This window comes from Bidens hawaiensis, unplaced genomic scaffold (assembly GCF_021521415.1).
Source record: "Bidens hawaiensis isolate Kalapana, Puna unplaced genomic scaffold, B.hawaiensis_p1.1 tig00029273_1, whole genome shotgun sequence".
Lineage (NCBI taxonomy): Eukaryota > Viridiplantae > Streptophyta > Magnoliopsida > Asterales > Asteraceae > Bidens > Bidens hawaiensis.
This window is the reverse complement of record NW_027494821.1, coordinates 1-19,461: the sequence shown is the minus strand read 5'-3', so window position 1 is coordinate 19,461 and position 19,461 is coordinate 1. Positions and strand designations below refer to the sequence as shown.

The 19,461-nt window shown below is 34.3% G+C and overlaps 1 protein-coding gene and 2 pseudogenes across 3 annotated transcripts; all 3 read right to left on the bottom strand.

The window, feature by feature from the left end:
• Positions 1-22: 22 nt before the first annotated feature.
• On the bottom strand, positions 23-9,541 carry LOC143578449 (cyclin-dependent kinase B1-1-like; annotated as a pseudogene). Its single transcript, XR_013143261.1, has 6 exons — positions 8,874-9,541; positions 4,336-4,558; positions 1,230-1,323; positions 1,067-1,136; positions 382-519; positions 23-300 (listed from the first exon to the last, which is right to left on the bottom strand). The product of XR_013143261.1 is annotated as a cyclin-dependent kinase B1-1-like (transcript).
• A 2,882-nt stretch (positions 9,542-12,423) lies between these two features.
• Positions 12,424-13,380, bottom strand: LOC143578441 (2,3-bisphosphoglycerate-independent phosphoglycerate mutase-like). Its single transcript, XM_077062028.1, has 4 exons — positions 13,207-13,380; positions 12,944-13,006; positions 12,668-12,823; positions 12,424-12,582 (listed from the first exon to the last, which is right to left on the bottom strand). Exons 1-4 carry the CDS (start codon positions 13,378-13,380, stop codon positions 12,424-12,426), a joined length of 552 nt encoding a protein of 183 aa, XP_076918143.1.
• Positions 13,381-14,300: 920 nt separating this feature from the next.
• Positions 14,301-17,868, bottom strand: LOC143578448 (2,3-bisphosphoglycerate-independent phosphoglycerate mutase-like; annotated as a pseudogene). The gene is made up of 5 exons (XR_013143260.1): positions 17,698-17,868; positions 16,717-16,844; positions 16,295-16,445; positions 15,598-15,805; positions 14,301-14,892 (listed from the first exon to the last, which is right to left on the bottom strand). The product of XR_013143260.1 is annotated as a 2,3-bisphosphoglycerate-independent phosphoglycerate mutase-like (transcript).
• Between the last annotated feature and the right edge of the window lie 1,593 nt (positions 17,869-19,461).

Sequence of the window (19,461 nt, the reverse complement as noted above, 5' to 3'; positions counted from 1 at the left end):
GTAGGCCAGCCAGTCCAATATGTAATAGAAAATGAATCATCTTGCAACATTTAATATGTTTGGCCTTTTTATTTTATAGTGTCTCAACCAACAACTATTCTCCTATATCATAAACCCAAAACCTTAAATTGCAGATCCATTTTTGGTGTATGACATACACAGTAAAATCACCAAGATGATGATGAAATTTTTGAATCAAACATGTGATTAGAATTGTGATTTGTCAAGGCTATCAAAATAAGGATGATTCATGGCTGCTTTGGCTGAGATCCTTTCGGCCGGGTTGTATTTCAGCATTTTCTGAAACAAATTAAACCAATGTCATTATTTCATAAAATCCCAATCTTAAAACAATCAAAAAAACAATATGTTTATAAATACCGATAGTAGATCAACTCCATCAGGTTCAGTGATGGAACCGCTTGTGCCAAATTCTTCGGCTCCCACTTTGGATACACATGCCAGTCCTTTAGAGAGTGCACCCCCGGCCACTGTTCTTCGGTTGGTGTCCCGAGTAACCTGCAAGTTTTATAGTCATGTCAACATTGCATAATAATCATCAATTGGCCAAGTTTAGGTGTAAAAACATAACATGAAAACAGGTTATGTTTGGAACCAGTTCAATGAAACAGGTCAACCAACAAACCTGTTTACACATTTATTTCAACATGTTATATGTTTGCAACTTGTTTAAAACCCGTCAACTTGTTTAACTCGTGTAGATTAATAGATTAAGGGTAAGCTACAGTTTTGTCATTTATGTTTAGGGTTATTTGCAGATCGTGCCATTTAACTGCGATTAGTATAGAAAAAAACGTCCATGTAGTTCGTTGTCACACTTTTCGTCATTTCCACTAACCGATGCTAACCGTTTTTGTTAAGCCTTTTAAATTGACAATCTTACACTTGCATATCATGTCCTTTATTTCTAAAGTTTTATTACATATTCATTTTTTAACACTAAGCAGGCCCCATCAGTTCTTTTATTTTTGAATTTTCTTTTCTTAAATGCAAGGGTAATATAGTAATTGTGTACTGTGAGTGAGACATGAATGTTTTGGTTAACCTGAATATATGAAGCAACTGTTGAAACTCAGAATCACCATGAAACAAAGCTTGTCTTCTTGACATTTCAGCTGCATATAATAACAGTCCAATTATTAATAAACAACGTATAATCAATATACAAATATTGATAATCTTCATATTAAAGATTTGAAAATACAAACCAAAGATGCAACCAACAGACCACATATCCACACCAAGCGAATAATGAGTCGATCCCAACAAAACTTCAGGAGCTCGATACCAAAGCGTCACAATCTGCAAATCAAACATCATGTCCAAATTCCCCAATTCAACATCAATGAAATTAAGGGTGAAATTGAAATAATCAAACTATAACCGAACCCACCCTATAAAAAACCGACCGTTTGGTTTTATGTTTTTTTTAAAACTAACTTTTCAGTTCAACTTGGCTAACAAAAAATTTAGACCCAAAATCATTATTTCTAGCCTTTTTTCTTTTGCCCAAAAATTTCAAGCCTAAATGTCAATGCAAACTAACTAAGCCGAAACCAAAACCTAACCCATTGTGAAAATCAAATGACCATGATCCGATTTGAAATAATCAAACCGCAACCAAATAACTGACGTAAGCGAACCAAAGCAACCGAATGTCATTAAAACCGACAGTTTGATTTACGCTTTTTTAGCTTATTCCATGGTTTGGTTTTACTATCAACCAAAAATCATAAAAAATACCAAAGCGAAAGACAAAAATGTCGATTTTAAGTAATTTATAAGAAAATAATACCGCCTAGCCCATAAGCGCTCGCTTCAAACGTGTAATTAGGGGTGGCAACCTTGACCCAAACCATTCCAAATGGGTCAATTTGGGTTGTTTTAAAATTCAAATGGGTTGAATTGGGTCATAGGTTTTAATTAAATGGGTCACTTGAAATTCCACATTCTTATTTTTGGGTCAAAATGGGTTGACAAATTTAACTACATGGGTCGATGTGGGTTAGTGTATTAAGGAAAAGTGACATGTTTGGGTTGAAATGGGTTTTAGATTGGAACGATATCGGTTTAGGTTTCGGCTCGGATCAGCTTTCGTGCCGACACAAGTTTTAGCACTGGACGGGTTGGGTTTCGGTTTCTTTCGAGTTTTCGCACTAGACGGGTCGATTAAGGTTTTTGATTCGTTTTCGTCGACATTTCGGTTTCGGTTAATTTGTCGGGTTTTTTTTTTTTTTTTTTTTTTTGATGAACGAGGTTAACGGTGAAAATATTTTGGTTTTTTTACTTTTTTCGTTATTTGTTTATATTTTAAGTTATGATTTTTTATTTGTTTTTTTTGAATTTTTTTTTGAGGGATTTTGATCTTAATAGAAATCATTAAAAAATATTCAAAAAAATTAATAAAAAAATCATAACTAAAAAAATAAAACAAAAACAAAAAATGTAAAAAAACTAAAACGTTTCGTCCGTTATCCTCGTTCAAAAAAAATCGACAAATTAACCGAAACTGAAATGTCAACAACAACGAAACAAAAACATGCTGAAACAAGCTGTTATGTGATAAAAGGAACGGAAAAATCGCTAAAGCAAGCTGTTAAGTGCTGAAACGACCTGAAAAATCGCTTAAACGAGCTATTTGATGCTAAAACGAACTGAAAAATCACTTAAACGAGCAGTTACGTGCTGAAATGAACTGAAAAAACCGCTTAAACAAGCTGTTACGTGCTAAAACGAACTGAAAAATTGCTTAAACGAGCTGTTACGTGCTGAAAGGAACTGAAAAATTGCTTAAACAAGCTGTTACGTGCTGAAACGAACTGAAAAATCGCTTAAACGAGCTGTTACGTGCTGAAACGAACTGAAAAATCGCTTAAACGAGCTGTTACGTGCTGAAACGAACTGAAAAATCGCATAAACGAGATGTTACGCGATGAAACGAACTGAAAAATCGCTTAAACGAGCTGTTACGTGATGAAACGAACTGAAAAATCGCTTAAACGAGCTGTTACGCAATGAAACGAACTAAAAAATCGCTTAAACGAGCTGTTACGCGCAGAAACGAACTGAAAAATCGCTTAAACGAGCTGTTACGCGCTAAAACGAACTGAAAAATCGCTTAAACGAGCTGTTACGCGCTGAAAAGAACTGAAAAATCACTTAAACGAGCTGTTACGCGATTAAACGAACTGAAAAATCGCTTAAACGAGCTGTTACGCGCTGAAAAGAACTGAAAAATCACTTAAACGAGCTGTTACGCGATGAAACGAACTAAAAAATCGCTAAAACAAGCTGTTACACGCTGAAACGAACTGAAAAATCGCTTAAACGAGCTGTTAAGCGATGAAACAAACTGAAAAGTCGCTTAAACGAGCTGTACGCAATGAAACGAACTGAAAAATCGCTAAAACGAGCTGTTACGCGCTGAAACGAACTGAAAAATCGCTTAAACGAGCTGTTACGCGATGAAACGGACTGAAAAATCGCTTAAACGAGCTGTTACGCGCTGAAACGAACTGAAAAATCGCTTAAACAAACTGTTACGCGCGGAAACGAACTGAAAAATCACTTAAACGAGCTGTTACACGCTGAAACGAACATTAAAATCGCTTAAACGAGCTGTTACGCGCTGAAACGAACTGCAAAATCGCTTAAACGAGCTGTTACGCGCTGAAACGAACTGAAAAATCGCTTAAACAAGTTGTTACGCGATGAAACAAACTGAAAAATTGCTTAAACGAGCTGTTAAGCGCTGAAATGAACTGAAAAATCGCTTAAACGAGCTGTTACGCGCTGAAACGAAATGAAAAATCTCTTAAACGAGCTGTTACACGTTGAAACGAACTTTAAAATCGCTTAAACGAGCTGTTACCCGCTGAATGGAACTGGAAAATCGCTTAAACGAGCTGTTACGCGCTGAAACGAACTGAAAAATCGCTTAAACGAGTTTTGACCCAAACCCGTTATAACCCGAACCTGTTGACCTTAACCCGTTCCGACCCGAACCAAAACAACCCTTTTTTTAAGTGACCCGTTTCGACCCTAACCCGTTTCAACCCTAACCCGTTCCGACCCATGACCCATTTTGACCCAACCCAACCCATTTGCCACCTCTACGTGTAATGACAACACATCATTAACCAACAAAAATTATTTATGCCAAAATTCATTACTTTTTACCATTCTGTTTTGCCTAAAATTTTCAAACAAAAATGGTAAAACAAACTACTCCGAAATTCAGTCGATCTCAAAACCGACCTACGCACACCCCTAAATAAAATAAAATAATAACAAGAAGAGTATAAGTATAACAACCTCATGAGTATAACTTTTCATAGGAACAGTGAAACTCCTTCCAAGCCCCAAATCAGCAATCTTCAAACCCCCCTTTTCCTCATCCACCAGCAAATTCTGCGGCTTAAGGTCCCGGTGAATCACACCGTGGCAATGGCAGTGAGCAACACCCTTACACAGCTGAAACATGAACCTCCTAATCTGAGAGTCAGGAATCGGTGACGCGTGTTGTATAATTGCGTACCTGGAGGATGAATTCGATCAATGATGCAACCTGTAATTATGATTTCAATATTGGTTTCTTGAACAATTGCCTGGATTAATCTCTGAATCGAGAATCACTTTCAGATAAACCTATTTGCGGGTTACACGCAATGATTTATCGGATAAGACAGAGATTTGTCTGTAGTTGGAATTGGATTTTGATGATTCTATATGATGAAGAAGAACCAGAGAGAAGTAACCATCTTTCTGTTATGTATATTTGATTGGGAGATTTTTTCCATCAGGAAAATATCGATCAATTTATTTGATTAATTATCAGATGAGCCCAAATATTAATTGAGCCCACTTCACATACCACTTAAGCCCAAGTGAATTAATAATAAACCATTGTTATAGTAAAGCCCAAATAACCTTTAGGATAAAATAGAGTCCGCACTCCCGCATCACCTAACTCGTTTAATCTCTAACGTTATTTCCTCGATCGACAAGTTAATCCAATAACACTAAAATATCCAACAATCCTCCCCTATTTTAGTGATATCCATGATTATCTCAACCATCGTCACAGAAACGCAAACGTATGCATAAATGAAAATGTCCTACAGATTGAGTTTTCATCTTAGTAAATTACACGATCAAAATATTCGAATATCGGGGTGTCCTATGGATTGAACCCTTGCTATCCATTTGAATACTTCAAGGCAAAATACACATACGTTTATAAATCCAAATTCCACTCGACACAATATTTTACTAGCCTTCCGAAGCTTTTTGAAGCGGCTAAACTTCATATTCTTATAGGTAGTTAATTATTCTCGCACCTGCACTGCAATTTATCAATGAACTATTAAGAAGCTATACTTCAACCTACTTTATCTCGCGGTCCGAACACAAACCTTGGGATGTTTATGATATTGTGTTCCAATATCTATACGACAAGCTTTCCGCATTGAATTTAGCATCTAACGTTGTATTAGATGGGAATTGGGTGTCTTGACATATGATTTTAATGTATGGACTTTAAACCCATCCCCATGACTGATATGTTCACGAGATCTCTTCCTAACCTTTTAGTTAGATCATTAGCCAACTTATACTCATATATTACACACCAACTGATATCACACATTGTATTGTATAACATATAACCGTCTAGACTTTCCATTATACATATGACATAGTCATCACTATCACACATGATAGATTTTTGTGATATCGGTTCGACCACAATGGAATTTTGTAATCACAGTTTCTTACTCATTCAACCACTTTTATCAATTGTTGCGAATGCTAGAAACTCGATTTCCATTGTTAAGTTATGCAAATTCATTCCTTAATTACCTAAGAAATGAAACATTCTCCAAAAGAGAATACACATCCATAATTAAGTAGCTTATTTACTACTTGCCTGTTGAGCACTAAGATTACTAGTATATCTGCTCAAATTGCCCATAACATACACTATGTAAGTCTTTGTGCAATCATAGCATACATCAAATATGCAATTAACTTTGATACTCTAATTGTGAAATAGAATCACCTTGATTAGGCACAAACTTGATATTAGGATCTATATATAGGAGTGCTAACCGAAGAACAATCAAACGGATTGAATTTCTTCAATACTTTCTCAATATACTGAAATCGAATCATCTATACCATTGTTACGCCCTTTTATTATTATACGTAGGATATCATCAACCTCCCCCAGATCCTTTATATCAAAACTAGAAAATAATAATTTCTTTGTCTAATCAATCACTCAAACCCGAGTAAGAAAACAAGGAATCAATCATTTCCTTCAAGATTCTATATTTCTTTTCACTCCAAAATAATTCACATGACCTAACCTGATATGTCACAATATATACATATAGTTTATCGTGCTTTTAAATGATTATGACATACAAGCAGATTAAATAACAAATATAACATTAATATTTACTTTAAATACTCCAATACATGAATATCCGAATCCAACAAAGGTTCCAAGTCGAGATAAAACAAATTTATCTGACTCAATAATCTGCTTAAAACCAAAAATTATTTAAAACAACCCAGACAAGAGGTTCTTTTTAATCCATGAAACATACAACACATAATCCAAAACAAATGTTTTCCACAAGTATAAATACAAGTCTTCAGCCGGTTCAAATTCTTCAAACCATTTCAGATCCTTGCATATATTACTCGTATGACCCAAGTCTACCCACCATGCAAGCATGTCATCTTGTACATATTAGGAAGAAGAAATAAACCACAGATAATTCTTCACTGAATTATTTTCCATTAGACTTTTCGAGTCCAATAACAAACCTGAAGATCGAGTTTCATTTATTTCACACCGAACGGGTTTTACCAACTTGTATACCTCTAATAGGCTTATCATTACTTGGGTCATAGCCATCTACCCCATGTATGTATCATCTGGACAAATCTTTTAATATATTTTATTTCATTCAAACTATAAAGTAAACATTGTTTCTTTGAATCAAATCTGATTTTGTGTTTTGCAAATAATTAGCATGCCCCGACTAAGTTATTGAATCAACTACAAAACTCATTGATTTTGTCAAAATTAAAGTAGAATTAATAAACGCGCCTTTTGTAGCAGAGGGTCTTTTGGCCCACTTGGGTCCGCCCAATTAAACTTATTTCCTTCTGCCATCTTCATTCAACAATCTTTTGAGATTTCCGGGTTTGTCACATCTCCAACAAGACTAGTTAGGCTTCTTTTTGAGATAACTATTATCCCAAATATACTTTTGTTTATTTCCAGTCAATCATCAATCATATGAATTTGAAATTGTTGGAATCAAAGTAGAAAACAAAATTAGTAGCCAAATACATTAATAACATTCGGTTCAAAATGGAACCAAAATGAGTGGCCAAAATTCAATAGCAATATGCGATGATAGTGAATGACTTACAATTAATTAAGAACGTATAAATCAATTTTCAATGTGAAGATTGAAAAGACTTTCAAATAATATATATGAATAACTTTCAAATAAAAGAAATGTGTCATGATTATAACTCATCTTTTCCTTTCTAAAACGTTGAAAACCGTCAATATAGACACCCATCAAACGTAGTTTGATCTTGCTTTATTTCTTTCTTGCAAAAGAATATTCACCCAGTTAAAAGATGAAACACCATACAGTGTATGTCATAAGTTTGTTAACAATCCAATTTTTATATATGATTGTTTGATGAACCCACTGTTAGAACGGACAAACAGAAATCACTTTGTTCCTTGAATGGACACAAAACTAACTTGTGAATCAAAACTGATTAGAACTTTTCAAATGTAAAAGTTCCTGACCAGATCAGAACACAGGATCACGTCTATATGATTCACCGGTTTGAATAAACAAGATCTCTCAATTTTCCTAATCATGTATAACCATCTTCTTTTGTTTTAACAAATGATTTATTTTGATTATAAGAAAAACTAATACTTTATGTATGTATCCGAAGTGCTAAACTGCCAAATTGGTGCCAATATACAATTAGATAGCCATCACTTTTTGATTAAACAAAATATGCAGTGCCAATATGTTCTTACGACGCAAAACCCCATATCACTATTAATATCCTTTTGTTGAAAATTCACTATCCACAATTTCAAGTTAGCAAACAAAATAGACTGAATATATATTTTCGATGATTTTTTTTTATTTATTTAATACCGAAACAATTTATCAAAACAATTCTTTTATTCCAAGAATTGCAATAACCATACTCAATCAGTGAACCGATAATATGGGAAAACATATTACCAGAATTTGTGAATTAGGGTTTCAACCAAATTTTTAGTCCAATTAAGAATTGATAATAATCACCAAATCAAACCCAATAGGTTTATCTTTGTTGTATAATTGCGTACCTGGAGGATGAATTCGATCAATGATGCAAACCTGTAATCATGATTTCAATATTGGTTTCTTGAACAATTGCCTGGATTAATCTCTGAATCGTGAATCAATTTCAGATAAACCTATTTGCGGGTTACACGCAATGATTTATCGGATGAAGAACCAGAGAGAAGTAACCATCTTTCTGTTCTGTATATTCGATTGAGAGATTTTTTCCATCAGGAAAATATCGATCAATTTATTTGATTAATTGTCAGATGAGCCCAAATATTAATTGAGCCCACTTCACATACCACTTAAGCCCAAGTGAATTAATAACAAACCCATTGTTATAGTAAAAACCAAATAACCTTTAAGATAAAATCGAGTCCGCACTCCCGCATCACCTAACTCGTTTAATCTCTAACGTTATTTCCTCGATCGACAAGTTAATCCAATAACACTAAAATATCCAACAATGTGTTGGGTCCCTTTCGATGCGAGTCGATGAACTTCTTGAGATCAGTATCGAGGTACTCAAACACAAGGTAGAGCAAGGGTTTGGTGTTGTGGGTGAGTTGTTGGACGTTGATCAAGCGGACGATGTAGAGAGAAGTGGAGAGGAGTTTGAGGATGGAGATCTCGCGGAGAGTGGTGGGCGGGAGGCCTTCGTGGTCCGTTTGGAGACGGGATTTCTTTAAGGCGATGAGCTGGCCGGTTAGTTTGTGTTTGGCTTTGTATACTTTGCCGTAGGTGCCTTCGCCTACTTTCTCGAGTTTCTCGTATTCGTCTTCCATGCCCATGCCCACGGATTGATTCATTGATTGATTGTGGTTTAGATTGAGAGGGGGAAGATTATTATTTGAAATTGGAGTTGTGATCGCTGACGTCACGGAGATCAGTTGTTTACTAGTTTCCCACCTTGTTTAGAGTTTGAATTCTTTGACTTTTGGTTTGGGGGGTTTTGACTTTGGGCAGGTCGGATAATATGCTGGGTAGGTTAGATATGTGTGTGTCAAGTTGCAGATGTGCATTACTATGGGTTCGGTTAATTAATATATAAAGCATTATAATATAAAAAACGCCACTTGCTTGGTCAGTAAAACCCGAGCATTGTCAATCTCGAGCGCGACAACAATGAGTCGGTAAAAACTCGGGCGCTGCAACAATGAGTCGGTAATACTCGGGACCTGGTAAAATTTAAGTGTTGTTGGTCCCAGGCGTTGCGACTATGTATCGACCCGAATTTGGTTGGTTTCGGTTACGTTCGTTACGATACCATAAGTAAACAAAAAGGTCGGTAAAACCCGGAAGTCAGTATAATAACGTTGTCCATCCCGGGTGTTTCATAGGTGAGTTGAGATTAATAACCGCTTAATTATCAAATTTGAAAAAAAAACGAAAAAAAATATAAAATGATGTGGACCACTTTGGCGTCGCCATTTGCCCAATAAGTGCTTAGGCCATGGGTATACTCTAACTCATACAAAGGTTAAAATGACATGTCACTTTAAAGATGGATTAAACCACTCACCATTTGTGTTAAGTGTGTTAAAAAGGCCAATGTGTTATGCTTTTAACGGGTTAAAAGAAACAATATGTATTTACTATGTATTAATTACTAATTGATTTTTTATTTTAGTTATGTATTAATAGGAGAGAGATGGAGTTAAATGGGTTAAACCATTTCCTTTGAATGACATGGAGTGAAAAAGAAAAAATGAGTGATGTGGAGTTGAGATGAGTTAGAGTATACCTCATGACCTTAGTGGTACCAAAGTCGTCAATAAACTAATTTTAATTAAAGAATCAGTTATCGTTATCGTGTAGATAGTTATACTTGTGAAACTGTGTTTCTTTAATTCTTATAAAGAGCATTGATTCACATCATTAATTCCTTATGTAGTCATCTTATTTTTCTTAACTGAAAATGTGACATTGATGTCATTTCCTTGAACTAAAATGTGGATTATATGTGCTTTCATTTGAGTAACTATAACTTCCTGTTTTCTTCTTAAAGTTCATGATCCAACTTTATCATATTATATTTTAGCTCTCACCACGGCAACACTTTTTTTTGTAATAAGAGAAAATCACAGTTTGTGTCCCTGAGGTTTCAGGGTGGAGGCACAATGAGTCCCCAAAAGAAAATTTGAACTGGTTGAGTTCATGTGGTTTTAAAAATGAACCATTTGAGTCCTTGTCAAATGTGAAATTACTAGTTTACCATTTTCTATGATCCATATAAGTCCTTTTGGTTAAGTGATTACTCAGTTTTAGTCTCTCTTTAAAAATTACCACCAAATTACATAATTAACCTCCAAACTATAATCAATCAAACCATAATGAACTAACCAAACCATAATCAACCAAAATAATTATACGTTTGTTTTTGTTAAAGCGAATTGTTCAGTTTGCTTAGTCTAGTAAAAAAAAGTAGTTCATTTTGTTTATTTGTATTAAAAAGGTATTTCGGTGTTTTCTTTTTTGTTAAAAAAGTAGGTCAGTTGGTTTATTTTTATTCAAAAATAAGTTTGATTAGTTTTTTTTTGTTAAATGAAATGAACTAAATTTCTTGTTAAAAAAAGTGGTTCGGTTCGTTTAGTTTAAAAGAAAAAAAAAGTAGTTCGATTCGTTTATTTTTGTTAAAAGATAAGTTTGGTTTGTTTATTTTTGTTAAAAAAACAAGTTTGGTTCGTTTATTTTTGTTAAAAGGATAGTTTGATTCGTTTATTTTTATTAAAAAAAATTTCGGGTCGCTTATTTTTGTTAAAAAAAGGAGTTTGATTCGTTTAGTTTTGTTAAACGAAATGATACTTGTTAATAAAAAGTGATTCGATTCGTTTAGTTTGCTTAAAAAATTAGTTTGGTTCGTGTATTTTTATTAAAAAGTAGTTCGGTTCGTTAATTTTTGTTGAAAAGGTGGTTCGGTTTGTTTATTTTTGTTAAAAAAATTGGTCAAGCTTATTTATTTTTGTTTGAAGGTGAAAGGGGCTCAAGGTGACTAGTTATGAAAGTTAAGGACTTAGAGCATTCACATCCCATTCCATATATTTTCCTTACAACTTAGCTAAAAAACATCATTCCATAAATTTATCTATCATTTTAAAAAATTCTTCCACATTCTATTCCCTATTCATATCCATAAATTAATTTTTTATTATTTATTTCTCTTTTATCTTATTATATAGTAAATGGTGATTGGAGATATATGATATATTATATGGTATGGATGAAAAATGAGTCCCTATATTTAGGGATTTACTTTAGTTGCCATATAGCTCATCCATATAATAGAGAATGGATTGGAAATTTGATTTTGATGGTTTTCAAAAAAATTTACTCTAAATTATATGGATTTGACAACTTTAAAGAATGGGTTGAGAATGCTCTTAGAGTGACAATGTGTGTGTGTGTATATATATATATATATAAGTGAAATGTCAAATCTACCCTTGAAGCTAACATAGTTTAGTAACAACAGGGACTCAAATGGTTCATTTTTTGAAACCACGGGAACTCAAACCAGTCTAAATTTTCTTTTGGGGACTCATTGTGCCTCCACCCCAAAACTACGAGGACGCAAACAGTAATTTTCTCTTGTAATAATTCTGATTTCTTACTTTATTTAGCATTTGGCCATTGTGATTTTTTCATGAATACCCATATCTAGTTGACACACATTCATGAATTGCATGTAGCTTTGGATACTATATTAGCATGGTTAAATCATAAATGTAAACCAAGAAATTAACAAGACACCAAATCATTGACAGCCGGCACTAAGAATTCACATATTCAAATGAATTTGGTTGCACTTTCTGTTCAAGTAGAGTTTATTACATTTTTAATCAGACTCGAAAACTAAGTCGAATTGATAAACATTCGAACTCCAACAACGTGCATTATTTCTCGCTACAAATTATTTAAACTCCCAAAACATATCGTTTATCTTTTCCAAATTGAATTCAACCTCATCAATGAGAAGAAATCACAAGATAACAAAACCAGTACGTGAATCTTCAACTTAATCAACTTCAATAAGTGTCGTCTCATAGTCATCGGGAGCCAGAAACCCATGTAGATTCATCACAGTTGCAGCTACATTTGCTAGTCCACCATCCGGTACATCCTTCCGGTACTTCACACCTTTTGTTAACCCCGGGCCTCCAATTGCAACCGGCACCTAGTTAAACATCACTCCATTATTATTATTATTATTATCTCAAAGTCAAACAAGTCAAAGCCAAAATATGCGGTCAAAACATTACCGGTTGAAGAGTGTGAGAAGTTTGGATTTGAACTTTGCCATCCTTGGCAAAAATAGGCTCGCCCTTCTTGTCTCTTTTCACCATGTCTTCTGCATTCCCGTGATCTGCGGTTACCAAATATATTCCTCCCACTTGTTCTACTGCATCAAGAATCATCTGTGTAACCACAAAAACATTGTAATTTAAGGTAAGTACATAGAATAACTAATTTTCAGAACAAAAGTCAACATGGTCAAACTACCCTTAACAGCATCATCAGCAGCCCTTGCAGGCTACAATGGTAGCATCAATGTCACCAGTATGCCCAACCATGTCACCATTTGGTATGTTCACTCTTATCTACCAACATATGAAAAACACAATACTAACAAATTATAAATCAAAATTTCATATATGTATTATTTTCTTAACAAATATATGTGCATTTGTAATTGCTAATATTTATTTTTTTATATGAAATTTTTTTCTTACTATTCAAATAATATGATTTCTTGAAATCATACTTGAAACACTAACTATTTAATAAAAATTGAGTAGACCTGGTCAAATTTGCGACTGAGAATGGCTTCTTTGGCCTTCTCACCAATCTCCAAAGCCTTCATTTTTGGTTGAACATTGAATGTAATTCCACTATCACTTGGAATTTCCACATATTTCTCTAACTCTGCATTAAAAATACCCAGAGCGGTTCCCGTTCCAGAAAAATGTAACATGACCGAATTTGACCGTTTCACTGTTAAACAAGAACATGAAGCCCGGTTTTAAAAATTCCTATAATCAACTGAGAATAACAAGAAGCTTTTTAAATGATAGATTTTGTACACTACACCAAATTAGTTGATTTCCATAAATTTTTACAAGTGTTAATAAGATTAGTACTTTAATACACTTATAAAAGTATATTATTACACCACTGCAAGTGTGATAAACATTATTTTTTGAATTAATTAGATAGATGGTCCCTGTAGCTTGGTAATACTGCAACTTTAGTCCCCAAGTTTCAAAACTACTAACTATAGACCAACTGTTTGCACGAACTTAAGACATTAACGTTAACATTTTCTGTTAAGTAAATGTTTAATTTCAGAAACTTTAGTCCTGCGCTTTGGTCATATTGCAACTTTTATTTATCAAGTTTCAAAAATTACAAATTTGAAACAACTGTAAAGCACAAATGGAACACCACTAGTTAGGGGTGAAAATGAGTCGAGCTTTATCGAGCCTGAGCCGAGCTCGAGCCTCAAATAAAGTTTGTTTAGTTATCGTGCCTGAGCTCAAGCCTTGTATGGGAAGAACGTTTAGGCTCGTCGAGCCTTAAAAAATGTTGTGCAGTTTTGAGTTTTAACTATGTTGGACATCTATATGTTAACTTCACACAACGCAGCCCGAGCTCAAGCTGAGCTTTGGCTCGTTTAAGATACTGCACACGAACTTGAGCCTTGAGCCGCGAGCTTAGGCTCGTTTAAGTTTTTTCTCAAAAATATAAGAAAATAACTAAAATGTATATAATTTAGTTAATAAGAACCAAATGAGTTGATCCCAAGCCGAGCTTGAGCTTTAAAAAAGATCTCAAAATGAGTCGAGCTCGAGCTCTCGGTAAATCAAAACGAGCCGAGCATGTTTACACCTGTGCCATTGGTCCCCAAACTGGATGGAGGTTAACCTTTTCTGTTAAGTGAATGTGTATTGAAACTCGGGGACTAAGTTTGGTCTAAAGTTGTAACTTTTAAAAACTTGGATAGTTGCAATATGACCAAACCACATAGACTATCCGTGTAATTAATGATTCAGAAGCTAACCTGCAAGCAAAGGGTGCGGATCCCGTTATAAACCAAATATTCACCCGAAGTCCTCTCGATCAGTGGAGGCGAAACAAGATAATACTTTGGAAGCTTCAACTCGCCATCATATTGAAGCATTCCCGCATAGCGGATTTTAGGGAACCTAACTCGGTCAAACTTGTCAAACTTTTCATACTCCAGAGCTTGTGCAAGCATTGTCATACGATCAGCTCGGAAGTTAAACGTGACAACCGCATCACCATCGGTTACAGGGCCAACGGGCTTCCCGCTGTCATCAACAATCACAAATGGTGGTAAGTATTGGTCATTTGCATTGGGAGCTTCCCTTAGCTTCTTTATAGCCTCAACAGCATTTTTAAATTTGTGTGGGGCTTCACCGAGAACCTGAGCGTCCCAACCGCGCTTCACAACTTCCCAGTCGTTCTGCAAATGTTACAGGTATATTATTATGCCGGGCTGGCAATTTATGACATGGCATGTTAACATGACAGGACTTGAAAATCAACACGGAGTTAAACGAGTTAGTGTTTGAGATATTTAGTACTTGTAGTTAACATTCATTATAAATTTTGGTAACTTTATTTTGTTGTGTTAATTGTGGCTTATTATTTTTAATCATGTTAAACGGGTTGACCCCGACCCGTATGACATTTTAACTTATCATGTTAAATAGATTAACAGGTCAACATGATAAGTCTATTGCAAGTTTTGGTATTATAGATATATAAATAATTAACTAACTGTAATTAAATATGAATTACAAGTTTTGGTAACTTTTATTTTATTGTGTTAGCTGTGTCTTCTTATTTTTAATCATGTTAAACCTGCTGTGTCATATCATTTGTCTTTTAACCGGTTACCTAAAATCTTGTTAAACGTGTTGTGTCGTATAACCCGCTTATTAATCATGTCCATGTTAGGGTTTAAGAAAATGGCACTTTTAGTTAAATGCGTATTGGTCTGTCAGTTTTTACCAGCTCTGCAGTACACATAAGTAGCCATACAAGATTATTCATTGTATGAATAAAATCTTGTAAGCAATTGTGCACAAACATTTTTTCACATGATTTATGAATATGTGTGTAACATTATCAAACGGTTCAAACATATAAAACATGAAAAAGTTACCTCATAACGGTCCAGGGTGACATACATGCGCCCTCCACCAGAAGCAACTTGTGCATCAACGCCTTTACTACGAAGCTCTGCAAGATCCTTTTCAAGTGTTTCTGCAAAATCAAACACTTGACCCATCCACCACATCACGCCCAATCAGTAAGTACATGAACACGTATCCTCTTGGCACCAGCGTTTCACTAGCACCTTTGAGCAATAACTGCAACACAATAAGACACACATTACACATATGACTGTGTACTAATAATAAGTAGGCAGAATTTCATATGACCATTTTGCCCTTATTTTTCTAAAACTTTTAAATTTCAAATTTACCCACTTTAATCTTAAAAAATGAATATTCACCAAGTAACAATATTTTTCTCAAAATGAGATTTATGCATTTCCTAAAAACAAGACTTAAAGGTTTGTTATATTCAAATTTACTCGTTTCATTAAAACAATTCAAGACCAATTTACCCTTTTCAACCTTAAAACTTTAATATTTTACCCTTTTCTTATAAATATGAAATTTTAATGTTTTAGATAGCTAAGGGTAAAATGGTCATTTCATTTTTGTTTTAATGAAATGTGTAAATTTGATATTTTAGCTAGTTTTTAAGGGCATATATATGATATATTCACAAGTTCGTGATGGGTATATATAAAAAAATGATTTAACAGTAGTTTAACATTGAAACCTACGTACCTGTAACTGATCAAGGCGCGAGTGCACGCCCCCGTCACTCATCAATCCAATAAGGTGCAAAGTATTATTTGCAAAAGATTCCTTAATGTAATTAAAACCTTCATCTTCATAAATTTTTCCAGATGCAAGAGCATTATCAACAAGTTTTGCACTAGTAGAATAAATATATTGTTGTTAGTAAATAATGATGGCAATTACTCAATTAGATAATAGACAAAGTTACAGTTTAGTGACAATGCATATGATTAGCACATTTGATTGTCAAGCTTAATTTCTTATTATACTCTGATAACTGGTGCAATATTTCATTATTCAGCAAGATTTAGTCTGAAATTAACTACCAGCAACATAAAACATAACATCAAATTATCAGAAAATCAATGATGAAAATTGAAAAATGAATGGGGAGTTAATAATATCACCCTTGAGCAAAAATTCGTCCGGCACCAAGAGCATTATGCCCGACTTCACTGTTCCCCATGTCATCATCTGTGGGAAGCCCCACGGCCTTACCATGCGCCTTCACCAATCTCCACCGATCAGGGGCAGTCTGTCGACAACATATACCAAATCATTTTCTAGTGAAAAATTGGATTTTATTAATTTAAAACTATAGACAGATTCACAAATAGTATATCATACCGACAATTTAACCAGTGATACTCCTAACTTTCATTTCCGTTAATAAAATTAATCCCACTCGCATAATTATCAAGGCTAGCTTTACATTCTATTTTCACTCGGTTTTGCTCATAATCATGACTTTGAGAGAAACCGAGTGGAATTTAGATGCATATCTGTGATGTTTATGCGATTGTGATTATCCTTATTAACGCAACTGAAAGTTAATGATATTATTACAAGTGTAATCTCACACGCACAATTATCATAAATTTACATATTATTTTCACTCGATTTCGCTCATAATCATGAGTTTAAGTATAACCGAGTGAAATTTTAATGTAAATCTGTGATGATCAGGCGAGTGTGATTATCTTTGCTAATGAAATTGAAAGTTATGATATTATTAAAAAGTGTAATCTCACTTGCATAATTATGATAGATTTACATTTTTTTTTCACTCGGTTTGCTCAAAATCATGACCTGAATGAAACCGAGTGGAATTTAAATGTAAATCTGTGATGATTACGCGAAAATTATGATATTATCATAAGCCAACAATTCATATTTTGTATTCTTAAAATCCAATTTTCCTTTCCTATTCTAACACATAAAATTATTATTTTAAACAATCGTTTGTCGACGATCTTTCCAAAAAAACAAATCAAAATCAACGGTTACTAAATTCAGATTCGATCATTATGAAATAATAATAATAACAAATCTAAAACACAATATGATATACGTTAATAAATCGATGAATGAAATAATATTAGATATACATTTTTAAGAGCATCCATGGTGGGCGTGTCGGCGACATGGATGCAATTGTATTGGTTCGGTGAGGCTTCACCCCAACCGTCCAAAACAACGACGGCAATCGTCTTTCCTTTCGGTAGTTTCGGGTGATCGGCCAGTTTCCAATTCGTTCCGGAGGATGCCATGATGGTTTTTCGTTTCTGTTTCCGAAGCATGGAAATGTTTAGTGATCACGTCAACTTTATAGTGGTTACAAACTACGAAATGTTATTTAATACTCGTCCTTTTCTTTTGTTTCTTTTGCAAAAGGGGCCTGTAAAATAGCTTGCTTGAAGAAATTAAGCTGTACTTTATTATAACAACAAATCACAAAATCAAATTCAATATAATAATTGGAATAAATTGGATGTGGCTCAATGGTAGAGAAATGGGGTTCAACCATCACTATCACCAATTTATATGGATATGGGAGATATGAGGGATGACCTATGGTCTTGCCAGGTTTTCGAGTCCTGACCTCACCCCGGTTTTTATCCGGTGAATCCCTTAATATGTGGACCGCTAGGGGCTCCGTCCGTCCGGACTAATGGCCAGCTCGGGCTACCTTTAGCCAATGGGGGCTGCGTACGGAGTACCCGGCGTTACTTAGTTAGTCGTTTAAAAAAAAATATAATAATTGGAAAGTATAGTGAAGTGTTAGAACCTTTTTATGTAGTTTGTTGTCCGGATTGTCAGTGAAATCGAAACATAATAAGCAAATGTATTGCTAAGAAATTATGAAAAATCACATATATATGATAGGAGGCAGAAACCTAACTGAAGTACATGGTAACAGTTGACACTTGTCAACATATATATTCACATGAGTAGAAGACATATATAGCAAACTTTTATTGTAGCAACGGGTTTGCTTTTATATATAGGTTAATAAGTATTTTAGCAAATTCTATTTAGAGAACAATAGACTCGAATAAGGAATTATAATAAACTTCTAATTCTAATAATAAAAAAAACTAAAATAGATAAACATAATCTTTGCATCCTGAACTTTAGATCTCAACTCTCAACCATAACCCACCTCTAGAGGTCTTATGTACCATCATTATACTTTTCGTGTTAGACATTCGGAGCGTTCAAGTTGGTATCACATCAAGTTTTACAAGATGAACGCGGCAATGGAATGTTACGTGCTTCACACACCTGGTTAGAGTGCCCTAGTTAATTAAATCTAGACAAGAGAAACTTACCCCACTTGGTATAATTTGACGAATGTCAAAGTAAAAGATAAATGCCAGTATGAAAGATGAGAATATTGAAAAATCATATACGCGTCAAAAGATTGGTAATCCCATGCGTTTAATAACAGTGGATTAAATAGGTTGGGAGAAAGAAAGATAAGTTTATCGTCAGAAAAGAAATGAAGGTTAAGACGTTGAGGCCCAAAAAACAACTCTAAACAGACAATACAAGGATCACACAATACTAGAATTACACCTATAATTCCACTCAGTGAGTGATTCTTGGATCTACTCTTGACCCATAGGAACGCTTTATGTCTTTAATAATCTAATCCTTTGTTGTTAAAAGTTTTTTCATTCCAAACTCAACAAGCCCCAACATGTGATCCTCAAAAATTGCATGAATTATCTTTCTTTTATGCCTGCCTGATTATAAACCTTTGATACTCAATGATATCTCCTAATGAAAAGACAAAGATTGACGGTAGTTTAGTAAGTTTACACCATCGGCTAATAATAGCCCAAATTAAATTAGCCAAGGAACAAGAT